The 13,526-nt window shown below is 34.2% G+C and overlaps 1 protein-coding gene across 1 annotated transcript; it reads right to left on the reverse strand.

Annotated features, from left to right (window-relative positions):
* Nucleotides 1–168: 168 nt before the first annotated feature.
* On the reverse strand, nt 169–11,296 carry LOC141847386 (nicastrin). The gene is made up of 16 exons (XM_074735427.1): nt 11,149–11,296; nt 10,843–10,953; nt 10,556–10,673; nt 9,582–9,661; nt 9,421–9,497; nt 9,239–9,316; nt 8,140–8,211; nt 7,965–8,038; nt 6,863–6,995; nt 6,651–6,722; nt 4,394–4,513; nt 3,642–3,719; nt 2,880–3,020; nt 2,183–2,264; nt 1,667–2,102; nt 169–676 (listed from the first exon to the last, which is right to left on the reverse strand). Exons 1-16 carry the CDS (start codon nt 11,213–11,215, stop codon nt 412–414), a joined length of 2,004 nt encoding a protein of 667 aa, XP_074591528.1. The 5' UTR covers nt 11,216–11,296; the 3' UTR covers nt 169–411.
* Nucleotides 11,297–13,526: the final 2,230 nt, after the last annotated feature.

Raw genomic sequence — 13,526 nt, forward strand, 5'->3', positions numbered from 1 at the left:
GGTAAACTCTTGCATCATACAACAGCTTTTATAAAAAAAAATGAAACAGATTTGGTGCATTAAAAACAGTATACAGAGAGGTAAGGGTCAGTACCTTAACAAAGTTATTTGACATAACTAGTCTATTTGAATGACCATTTAAGATAATTATAAATAATCCTAAGAAGATTAAAAAGAACTTGGTCGCTATAGAACATACATTTCAGGAGCAACTTCTGAGTGTCATGATCACCAGGGAATTGCACTTTTACAAACTTAAGTTAACTACCAACTCTCCCATTTTAAAATAGACATAAAGAAGTTGGAAAAAGAGAAGGCGCTAATTTTTTAGGATGAGAGGGTGAGGGAATAACGAGGGCTTCCCCCTTGATTTCTATTTGAACATGGGAAATGATGTAGCAAAAAAAGATATCAATCAATTTTCACTGCCTTTGCAAGAAAAGCTTTGGTCATGATCGTGGCGATATAAGAGGCAGCAGTAATACCTACTCCGACAGTAAGGATCAACCGGTCATATGTTGAGCTCTGCACCGTGTAAACTCGCAGGCCGATAGTGTTCCAAAAACTTTCTGTCCATATAGGATCAACAGATCCCATGGGATCAGATGAATTCACAGGAATGACATGCCAAGAATTATCTTTCAGCTCGAGTCGGGTAGAGTAAGCAGGTACATACCTGTAAGAACACATGAACTTGATAAAAGCAACCAACAAAAATGAATCCCCAGAAAAACAAAAGTGAAATTGACACTAGGTACAAAACAGTTATTGTTTAGAAAATCAACATTGCAGAAAGGTATCATTTTCTAGCAGATTTATGATCCTTCGATACAGGAGAATAAGTTACCAACAGCTTTTTTTCTCTTGATTGCTGACGCATATATGTATTGGCAATTAAAACCACTGACACTTTTGCATTGCGCATTGGCGTCAAAAACTGTCGTGTCAAAGAATTATTAACAATGCTTAATGAAGCGCCTTGTTTGGTTAGCCAAAGCATCCTTTCTGACACAGCACCAGCATTCATATGAAATGATGCAAAATTAGTGTCAGCAACTGCTGTGTCTGGATTTTTACAACGCTGCAAAATAGCATCATGAAAATGCCAATGCTTGCGTTTCAACCCTTATTTTTAAGCAGATATACGATTTCTGATTAGAAGTCAATTAGATATGTTCTTATCCACAAATGAATTTGCCTACATAAACTGGCTAAAGGTAGCAAATACAGATGGACTAATAAAAGCTCATACTCCTAAAACAATTGAGAAACTCGAATTGTACAAGGAGACCAAAGAAAATAGTGCTTGATTTAATAAAAAGTGTAACATCCCAGTTTAATTTCACATAGTAAGTTGTGCTAACAAAGTTTTTAGATAAATTAGCTACTATAATTTGAATTTGAGCATTTGGGGTAAGTGATTGAAACTAATAAGTGAAGGGATAAACTTTATATAGCTAAGTTCAATTAGGACAAACACAGATGGGTGATGATGATGATGATGATGATGATGATGATGATGATGTCACAAACATTAGTACTCATTGTTGTTAATCAAGAAGTCTTCAACCAATTTAAACCAAAGTTAGAAACTATATTTGCCTGACATCAATTCAGGGTAATAGCTGTAAAGAATCAGAAACAACCTTCAAGGAAAGTAAACTACCTGGTTGTAGATACAACACATCTTCCATTCCCATCAGTTTCAGCTCCAACACAAACTTCATCAACACTATCACACTTGCTGGTGCAGGAATTTGTGCTGTCCTTGACTAGAGAAGTTTTATTGGCCAAAAAATTCCATACAAATCGAGAAACATCATCAGCATATTCAGGGGATTGAGTATTGGGGGAATCAAGGAAAACACCAACATAATGATTTGGGCAATTGTTACTAGAAGAAATGAAGTTTTTCACAATGCCACATGAAAGGCCAGGTTCACAACTGAGTAGGCATCCCACTAATTCTTCGACCAAGGACACATTCACTTTTATAGAATTAAGTGACATGAGGTTAACTTGCTTGTCACCACTTGCAAGGATATACAATGAACGTGCCACCAAGGCAGCGGCAGCTGCAATAGAGGTTGCATTTATATTTGCTGCATAAAATTATGAGAGCAGCTTATTATTTACATAATAAATAGGTGAATTTAATATACTCCAAGTCAAATAAACCTACATGGATTGTCTAGATGGCTATGATAAAATTTGTTTGTGAAAGAAGAATCAAAGTCTTCCAGGACAATTCCAGCTGTTGTGTTCTGCAAAGAGATCCAACAAGATTTCAGTCAAACACTTAGATTGGCTTTTTCATATATATTATGGGAGAAAATACAAGAACACCAGTTCTTACTAAATGATCTAAATTATTATATATACACTGCTTTCATCAATCTGGTCATGAATTAGATCACTATATATAGACAAGTTACAAGTCTCAACTATTTGGAATAACTAAGATACGTGGTGTGAAAAAAGCAACCCTTAGTAACTGAGATGCTCATTTAAACCTAAGCTACTACCATACGCCACAAAAATCAATTCAGCCGAGCAGGAAGTCTTCTAAACCTTCGTACCACAAACATCCAACTCTGAAATAGTACCTATTTCCTATACAACCAAATTACCATTAAATTTCAGATGATAAAAGGATCTACAAATTGCTGGCGCAAGAAGCACATAGCTATTGATATTTTATTAATACAAATCTTATAGGGAATCAGAACTTATCAAATAGCTGCATAAAAATCTAAAAGAAATTAGGAGAGCGAGTGGTGCAAAAATACTAAATCGGATTATCTATGCTGAAGATTAGAATTAGAGAGTTTAACATTGCAAGACACCCACAGACAAAATTTGACTCTATTGTTACCAACCTTCCTCAGAAATGCCATCAGTGAAGATGGTGGAATGCCAGGATTTGATTCATCTGCCATTTTGATTTTAACATTGTCTGAAGCAAGTGAGTCACTTGCACTTTGCAAGGCCTCCAGCATATCTTTTGTGACAGAAGAATTCTGTAGATCAACAGTAAAATGCTTGTCAAAAGATTTGATGGTTAAGAAAGTACACGAGGAGAGATAACATGTGTCAGATAAGCATAATTTCTGATGGCATCACAAACGCATCATAAAACTACAAAAACATTCCAGATATTTTATCACGTCATTAATTTGATCAGAACGGGTATTTCCCATGTAATGCTATTTCATTGGAAAAAAATCAATGCATGCAAAATCCTCGGCAGTGTGCACAAACAAGGCTTATATTACTGACTCATAGAATTCTTGCCTAATTTAACATTATTTAAAATTTGATTGGATGACAATTTCTCTCAAAGCCTGTAGTAGGGAAAGGATTCAATTTTACAACACACAGATGAATTTTGAAAATTTGTTCAACTATGATGTAGGATGTCACAGTATCACAATCTGATCCCATGATGTGCGTTTATAGACCTATCTTTAAATGAAAATGTAAATTTGGCAAGCTTGAGTAGCTTAAGACCCAATCCCCAAGCAGGACAAAGAAGCAGCTTATACATAAAAACAACTTGTTTGCTCTTCACAAATCAGTAAATGATGCCAGATCTATAAATTTAGGAGAAAACTAGTGGGACAGTGAAGATTCACTCTTACCCCTCCTGCATGTGCATAAAAGGTTGTGGCACTCGTACCTTGATCCAAGCCTTTTCCCACAGATCCAATCTCCAAGACCTATAATTATAAATTCAGAAGAAATAAGTAACACATTTTAATTTTTAATACAGCATGAATTTAAAGCTTGCTTTATTTTTTTTCAACAGTGGAATTATAAATATAAAGGAATGGAGAGTGACAATAACTAAAATCTACATAACAAGTTGGTCCTGATAGATGATAAAGGCAAAGAAATCTGATATGTTAAAAATTCAACCTTCACATATAAATTTTACAAGGTAGATTACCAATACCATTGAGAAGGAAAAATATGAGACTCTGCAATAGTAGGAAGTTAAGGAAAGCAAGCCAAATTAACACCGACCAACTGTGTGTCGATATGACTTGGTACTTATACAGCAATTGAGGTGAACATCAAAATTGAAATTTAAGATTGTTCCAACTGCTCTGGCTAGTCTGGCCTTATTTTCAAAGCATTGAAAGCAAAGATTTACATGGAAGTCTGCTGGACGGTGGTAAGTTATATTTCCTGATTGATTCTCCCCTCCAGTGTTGAAAAATACATGGTATAGTGACACATTGCCAAACTCCTAAGAAAACACCATTACATCCACAGGTCTAACAATTGGAATCTAATCATCACAGCCTAGCATTTTGACTTCTTGATTTAGCATGCATATCACTTATCTAAGATATATTAAATGTAAAAAAATTGGCCATTAAAAAATTACCTGATCAATCATTGTGCCGTTGAGGCCATTGACAGCAGCTGTTCCCATGTCTAATTCTAGTAAAAATTTCCTGCTGCCAATATATCCCCATGCTTCCCCAGTGAAAACCATGAAAACAAGCTACATGAACATATATCATCAAAACTTGATAAATACAATTGTAGTAAGATAAAGATCATTATACAAAGTGATATTGTTTTGCTCACACATATCTAAAAGCAATGTGCTTGCATGACAAAAAAAAGCACTTAATTGAAAGTTTATTATTGTCATTTTTGCACAATTGAATATGGCTTATTAGTTCTACTGGTCTTTAACAAGTGAATATCTAAAAACACAAGGGAGGATAGCACATATAGGATGACAAAAGTTATAACTCTCAGATATTGTATACTAGTAAGTTGATCCACAACATTAGGGCTTTACGATAAAATATAAGAAACTAAATGAATCCTGTGTCCTTAATCTATTCATTATGAGGATAACTAGTAACTCAAGTGTGTGGCATATATAGCAATAAATAAGCACATAATTTAAGAAGTGTTTCATGCTTCACACAAATGAGAATGTAAATTCTACAAAGAGACATATGAACTTGCCAAATGGAGAAGTACGCCACTTGAAGGGGGATGATCATGTGTAAGATGACAGTTGGCCCCTCCACATGGGAAGCATGTGCCAAAATTTATTGTGGAAACTTTGAACCTATCTTAAAATAATTTTAATATATTGTGAGCATAGCGCAATAACTGTTTATTGGAATAACCTGAAATGGGGCCATGATGCCAGCCTGCATAGTACTAAGTGATCACTATGTGGTGTTTTCCAACAAGTTCCATCAGAATGTCTAGTGGAGGTACCAACTTTTCACATTTTAAAAGATTGAGCAGGGTGGTACTTTCAGTTGGGGTACCTAATTGTTCAAAAGGTAAAATAAAGAAACCCTTAGTTTGATTTTCCTTTTTCTTTGCACTCAACATTATGACTTGGTGCAGCACCTACGACATCCACACACCAGCCAAAGCCTAACACTTATACCTAGGATTGTGTCCTTATTCAAAACTATTGGATCAAATGGCTAAATGAAACTACTAGCAAAATTTTCAACCTTTTTCACATGTTCAATCGGTATAACATACTCATTATTTTCAATTATATGGATATGTCTGTTGGACCCCTTAATTACTAGAGTCCTCTCTACATCAGCAAAAGGCAAAGAACAGCAAAATACTAGTAATATAGAATAGTCCAACACTCCCTCTGGAAAAGAAGATTCTGTGAAATCTTAAAAACTTTCATAAATGGAGAAATATAATGTGATCTTCTTAGATATAACTCATCCATCTCTTATAAAGTGAAAATCAAAATTAAACAGTATGCTGCATTCTTCAACAGGTTGCTTCCAATATAAGTAGCAGTTTAATCATGACAGTACATGTTAACTGATTTGGTTCCCAACATGTAAACTCAAGACCATTACGAGTGAAGACTCTTCTTGATTCAAATCTACTCACAAGTTATGCAATGGCAATGCATTCCACTTCAGGACACCAATGAGCTAAAAGCCTAGAAAAACTGCTTACTTCTAGATTGTAAGTTACACCCAACACTTGTATCCAGCGCCCTTAAGAACACTTTGTGAAAGTAGCAAACATTGCATAATTTGTATCAAAGCAAGTATTGATATTTAAATGTTCACGCTGCTTATAACATATGACTTTCATGCTGATCATTTATTATATGAGAAATTCACAGTATGCCATCCGCCGGTGGCATGTTTTAGGCTTCAACATGAACAGAGATACTACATCACAGTTAACAAGTAATATGGCCACATGACATTGAGATAGATCAGTTTTCTAGAAGACAAAATAAAAAGTGGAAGGCATATTTTTCCTCTGAAAATAGAAGATTTGGGGAACAAGTCCTCATTCAGAGCAATAAACATACTCAAACCCCCAGAGTTCTTTGTATAGTCTAGCTTAAGAAAATGTTAGAAAATCAGATTATCAGACAAGTTATTAATGTTGGAAAATCAGATTATCAGATGGGTTAGACTCCATTGCTTGAAATGCCATAGTATATAGATGTGGGACAATTCAATATTATTGCCATTATAGAACAATGCATGTGTATTGTAATGCTAAAATCAATGACTGTTTCTAAGTAGGAGAATATGAAAACATATGCATCAAGATCCCAGATAACAAGAGGGAGGTGCAGACATGAAAGGAATAGTGAACAAAATATAAGGTACCTGTTTCTTGAGCTCAGTTAGATCATTGACATAAGAAAGAGCATCAACTGCAGTCAGCAAGGCGATGAGACCCTATGCATAGCCAAAGAATCAACTACCATCATACACAAATGAATTGCAACATTGACGGAAATTTCATAATATTTTAAAAGGTAAAATAGAAAAACTTTGTCAACCAAAATGTATAAGCAAATCCGTGGCCTGTAACTCACTGAGATAGAAGATTCTGCACCAATACTTAGGTCACGAAAAAGAGATGCAGAGTCTTGAGATGCCACCACCATTATAATAGGTTTAGGAGGCTCCTTAGAAGAGATGTTTATTGGTGGTAGAGAAGACCATACACTGCCCTTCAGATGCCAGAAACATTCATTATACAGTTAGAAAAACATAAGAATAAAACCTCAGAAGTAAATTATTAATCCATGAAATAAATAGGAAGAGCAGGAGTGTGATTCAAATTGTGTGTGGTTATTGGATATATTTAATGTGCACATATAAGTTAATTTTGAAAAAACTGGGGCGAAATTAGTTAACGAATTACATTCAATATAGTGGAACAAGACAAATAAATCCCTGTCCCTTTACCATTATATTGTGCTTACATTTAGTGTAGATAACAGATCATTAAATTAGAAATGATCAGTTAAACAACCAACAGATAGAAGATAAAAGAACAGATGAAATTAAGATTGAAACAGTTCACAACAAATTTAACACTGACATTAGTAAGGAAAATATTTTTCATCTTACAAACGTAAGCAATTGAGAAGAAAAAACCATGCACTAATATCGAGAAAAGAAGAAAACCAATGTGGCACCATGAATTAAAAGGTTTTCAAAATTTAACCTTCCTTCCCTGTCTGGAGAGAAAAAAGGAGCTTACACTTGCAAGATCATCCTCACCCACCCAACAAGGACAGAAGGAAAAGAAACAGGACAACCTTACGCTGCTGCTACCTAGACTTAAAGAGGAAAGAAGAACTTGTATTCAATTATCAAGAGAATAGTTACACTCATCTATATGCGACTTGAACATAATAGCTAATAATATACAAATGGCATAGGACTTAGTTACACTCATCTATATGAGACTTGAACATAATAGCTAATAATATACAAATGGCATAGGACTTAACTATCTATTCTAATAGTTATCATTGAGCAAGAGCAAACGACAATGTATATGACAATAGTAAACAATCATGATTATATCCTCCTCCATCAATGTATAATGTCCCATCATAAGAGAGAAAAATAATTATTTGCAATGAAGAATATCAGAAACTAAATCAGATCGATAAGAAAATTCACCTGAAACCACCTAATGGTAGACAGGATTGTTCTTTCAAACAAGATTCTGAATCCTGAGTGTGTGCCTTAGTGGTCTAACAAAAGAAAATTGCATAGTAAACAAATTATCAGTTTCAACACCAAAATAGTCTTGACTTTGCCAAACACCTATTATAGAGATGCAAGAAACTTAAACCTGCATGACCAAGTCAAATTCAGCAACGTGTACTTTATACGAATCAGGTTCCTCAGCATTCTTAACAGCCAACTGCGTGATGCAACAAACATAATACAAAAGAAAAACCAAACAATGGAAAGTAAAAAATTACTAATGTGCATTAGGTAAGGTGTTTTGTGGTGCCAATTGCCAATTAGGCTATGCAATGTTAAGTTATTAACCTAGGCACTTGCCTACGTAGAAGACAGCACTCATTTTTAAGTTAGAGCGAACAGGAAGAGAATCACCAAGACACAACATAGTTAAGAGCGAGTTGATTATTATATGCCGACTAAGAACTTTACAGCCATGCTGATTAAAAAGATGACAATTAATTAACAATATCAGAAATGTTAACTCATTAGTATATCATGTGATGTTGGTCAATTTGTATTATGATAACTGAATTGTCAATTAAGATGGAAAAGGTGCTAGAGAGTTGTATCATGATTCCTGAGTTTTTATGTTCTTGCTTAAAGTAACACCCTTGAAAAGGAAAAGAAGAGTACCCAAGAAGAGAGAGAAGCCTAGAAACAAATGAGCTAGAAGAATTGTAGTGTTGCTAAAAAATGTCTCCATAGTTGCGCCAAGACATCATCACTTGTTTCTGAAACGATGTATTGATTGTGAAATGTTATTAAAAAATAAATATAAAGTATTGCTTTCTTTGGATATTTTACAATAGCTTAGCTAGTCATTCACAAAGAAGTTCTACTTGTGTAGCTCTACTTCACATCCAAGTGCCAAGATGGTAGGGCACTCATGTAACACTGGTAAACAGATGTTAAGCAATGACTGTGGAAGCCAACCCACCTATAAGATTAAAGATGCTTTAACTGGCCATCACTTGATTTTATACTTAGGTGTTTGTTCAAGCACCTTTTGATGACAGTGGTAAAAAAATTCAGAATAAACCAAGAGAAGCAATGTTGGGAGAATATCAAGCAATTAACATGCCTAGGCAAGATTTTTTTTCCTATGCAAAACACTCTGGTAAGGTAATAATAAAGAAACAACAATTATGTCCAGTCTACATGGTCATAGTTACCTTATTGATTTAACAAGATAAAGAAACTACCTCTTGGACAATAGCATTGGCCTGAGGAGATAGCAAAAACACAGGAAAATTGTAGTGATTTAACATGATGCCAGAACCCTGCAAAATTACAAGTCCCACTAATTAGATCTTTCCTACAAGAACAAAAGGTAAGATTTAATTCTGAAACATCAGTAATTTGGGGTTCATAATAGATAACTCACATCAACATTCCATTCATAGTTATGATTTTTGTATGGTGCAAAAGCAGCTTGTGGAAATTTTTCATCTGGTGAGAAACCTGTAAATGAGGAACCCTGACACCCCATTACTCTGTAAACAATTAGACGATAGAAAAGTTTTTGCTTCTTAGAGGGAATAAAACCTGTTGACTTGCTTGGGTGCCCATCTGATTCAACCAAAACACCAGCAATTTTATGGGCAAAATCAACATCTTTAGAAATCCTAAATCACACAATGTTAATGTTGAATCCAAGCAGCATTATAATTCTTCTAATACTTCACAAACTAGGAAAGTGGGAAGGTTAAATTTAATCATGGTCACAACTTCTAAAATATAATTAAAAGCCATATGAGCAAAATTAAGTCACATCACAAAAAATGAAGGCAAATCAAGGATCAAGCATTTGACACATACAAATAATTAGTCATGTGCCACCAGTGACTAAAAGTGTGAGAAAAAATAAGTATCTTGTATATGTTCTTATTTACATTCACTTCTTAATATCTTTGCAGTTAAAATGATAACTAACTACACCCAATAAAGGGTACTTGGTGGAAGTCTATCACAATTCTAAGGAAGGGGACTCCTAATTCACAAAATAAATTCATGTCCATGCTATCAACTTGAGGGTGCAATATATAAAAGGTCATCTTCCAAAAGAAAAACAACATTTTATTATTGCCCTTTGGAGAACAATAGAGCAATAGGCTAGTGTAGCAAAAGGAATATAGCCAATAACTAAGATAAGACTCAGTAGGAACAACAAACAATACTTTAGGAGCACTTAACTGAACCTTATGACTGGAAGTTGGATGCATCTAAACAAGCATTTTCTTGAACTTTTAGATGTGGCATTTTTTAAACATATTGAAATTGCAACATGTATTTTGTTACTAATTAAAATTATTTATTTTTAAGTAACATCATTAAGATAAAACATCACCTAGGCAACCCTAAGATCATGCCTTCAATCAAACAATAGCAATTGATAATAGAGGAGGTAAGTTATTAAGAGGCAAAGCATAGAAATGGTGGCCTAGCATCAAAATTGTTTGAACTTAATTTGCCTATCCAGAACATGGAGAGAGCACACTAAAGCAATTGATTCATCATACCGTTGGAACAAACTTTCCAACTTCTCTATGGGAAGTAAAACAGCTGATGGATAAGACAAGTCCTCATCGCTGTGATTGAGCCTTACAATGGGAGCAACTACCTTTCGGAGACCAGGATCTGTTGTATAAAATGTAAAGCCAATTAGTCAACCCGTGTATGAGAACAATTAATCATGGCATCCTTTTCTTCAAATAGCATGTGCAAAATTTCACGCGAGAATTAACAACATAAAACAGTAATTTCTCTAAACAACACAGACTGTATGTAATACATGATTCCCACTTACTAGAACAACCAATCTCCCCAGAAAGATTCAGAAGCCTCACGCAAGGGTAACTTTCGATATTCTGGTACATCTCCCTCTGCAGATCTGGAACTGACTCTAAAGTGTCCGCTCCTTACATGTTATTAGAAACAAATCAGTACTATCTTCAAAGGTTACTCCTCCGATTAAACTTTAGAGAATTCATAGGCTAAGCCAATTTGAGATATAAGTGAGTTCCGTCTATCTTTTTGTGTGAAAGATACGATAAAACGATCCATCCAGCCGATAAAGGTTGACTGGAGACTCATCTTGCGATGACGAACTTACCGGCGATTGACCGGCGAGTGGCAGAGAGAAGGGAGAGAGCAAAGAAGAGGAGAAGTTTGAGGTCCATGGTTGGGCACTCGAGGCCGGCGGAGGAACCCTAGCGATCGCCGGACAGCAATTCAACGACTACGGTCGGGGAGTCCCAGCATTCTGTGGATGGTCGAGACAAAAAAAGGTCACCGAGCCGACCAATGAAATAAGCGAGTTTGCTGGCCGATGCCTAGACCGGATCGTGCTCACTGTGCGAACCGGTGATGGTTTAAGTGAACCAAATTGAGGATCCAAGGGATGATATTGGATAATTGTGGAGCTGAAGACATTAGCCAATTATCCAATTTAATTAACATAAATAAAATGTTAAAAAAATAAAACATTACAATTTAATTATATAAAAGGTTAATTTAACTCTTCATATCATATAATTTTTTTTATTGAGTTGAATAACACGTACAATTAATTAATTTGATTGAATCTTCGATAAGTATCATCCCAATTTGAGCCTAAATAACTATCCTTGAATATGCTTAAATAAATTTTGATACCTTAAGTTGTATATACCGCGCGGATGAATCCAGCAATTAGAGATGACTGAGCTAATCTTGAGTTAGCTAAGTCTGACATAGAAGAGGTCCGAGATCAATTTGGAATGAGCACATAATCATCTCATTTTTTTTCCCTTATATTTCATCAAATTTTAAATTTATATTTAATAATTTTTTTTATTATTTATGAAATTATTAAATTAATTTATCAGTGATGATATCTAATTCATAGATATTGAAATTTGAGGGCTATGACAGAAGGCTTGGCCACGTGACATAGTATTAGAGAGTATGCCATTGATAATAAAATAGAGGTAGTTGGTCTATGAACACGGTACGAGATCATGCTCAAACATCTCACGCAAGACCTCAATCCACAATTATTCGCCTCTAGAGTTAACCTAATCCATAAGGGTACGTCGACGTGGAGGACATGTTGATCCCGTCGTGACAGCGAGGGTAGCCATATTGACAACTAGACCTCTGAGGGCGAGGTTACATACGTGAAATAGAATTAAAAAAATGAGAAGGAAATATATTTAACTAATTTAAAAAATTCCTAACTCATTTTAAATCAATTAAATCGATTTAACTCAATTAAATTTAGTTCAATCATAATTTATCAAATTAAGTCCAAATTAATCTTGATTTAGACTAATATACTTTTTATCTCCACGCTACTCATTGGATTTTATTTAGTTTTAATCCGATTTTAATTCAGCACTTTCACTTCATGTCCGTTCATACTTAACCAAACTTGTATAGATAATAAAAATGATTGTACTATATCTAAGACAACCCATACATGCATCCATTCCTATATATACCTACAAGTAGGGATGTCAAAAAATGAACTCAATCTAAGTTAACACGAAAAATATCAAATTAGGATTGAGAGTTTTCGAGTTGAGATTGGAGGAGTTAAGATTAGGAGAGTTTGGGTTAACCTGAATTTAAAATTTAGAAGTTTTGGGAGTTAAATCAAATTTCATTTTAAAACATCAATAACAAAATAACAAAAGGTAGTATGGTATGAAATATTGAGATAAAAGTAAATAATAATTAAGAAAAATAGTAAAAAATCTTTTTTAATTGGGTCAGCCGGGTTAATCAAGTTTTCTAGATTCAAGTTTAGGATTTTTAAGTTAGATTCAGATTCAGATCGGGATTGAATTTTTTTTTTTAATAATATCCTTATTTAATTTGACTCGAATTCATCTTACTCATCTAACTCGTCTAAATTGACACCTCTACTAATGAGCACTCTATTAAACTGAATAAAATATATATTTACAACGAATACTTGTAGGCAACCATTTTAACTCAAACTTAATTTTTTTAACATGCTACAACAGTTGAACTCAGCTCAAGTTAGAACTTGTGAATATTTGATTAATCTTAATTACAAATACTGAACTTCTGAATATACTTCATTCATTATTAATGGTTTATGTAAAAAGAGAAAAATAATATCAAAGAACAAAATAAAAAGTATCAATCATTTTTTATAATATTTCTATATTATAAATCTCATTCCTTAGCGCCATTTGTAAAGGACAATGACAAAATAACTCCCTTAATATTAGGGGTGGGAAAAAATACCAAATTTTCAGTATACCGTACATACCATACCGATATTTACCGTCCATATCAAAAATTTCGGTACGGTATAATACCGTACCAAATTTTTCGGTATCGGTATCGGTATGAAATTATTATTATTCGGTATTTCGGTATATACCGAAACACCTATTATATATCCTCTTATAAATTATTTATTATTTTTAAAATTGATATTGGGTACGGTATTTCGGTATGATCGGTATACCGAACATT

This window comes from Curcuma longa, chromosome 16, assembly GCF_044706935.1.
Source record: "Curcuma longa cultivar G26 ecotype Majalengka, Jawa Barat chromosome 16, ITB_CL_G26_1.1, whole genome shotgun sequence".
NCBI lineage: Eukaryota > Viridiplantae > Streptophyta > Magnoliopsida > Zingiberales > Zingiberaceae > Curcuma > Curcuma longa.

Excerpts from the sequence above, each read along its gene's own strand:
- LOC141847386 (XM_074735427.1), bottom strand. The coding sequence starts at position 11,215 with ATGGACCTCAAACTTCTCCTCTTCTTTGCTCTCTCCCTTCTCTCTGCC. Across the intron at positions 4,514-6,650 it reads TAACTGAGCTCAAGAAACAG|CTTGTTTTCATGGTTTTCAC; the intron begins GTACCTTATATT and ends ATGTTCATGTAG. Across the intron at positions 2,265-2,879 it reads TGATGGCATTTCTGAGGAAG|AACACAACAGCTGGAATTGT; the intron begins GTTGGTAACAAT and ends ATCTCTTTGCAG.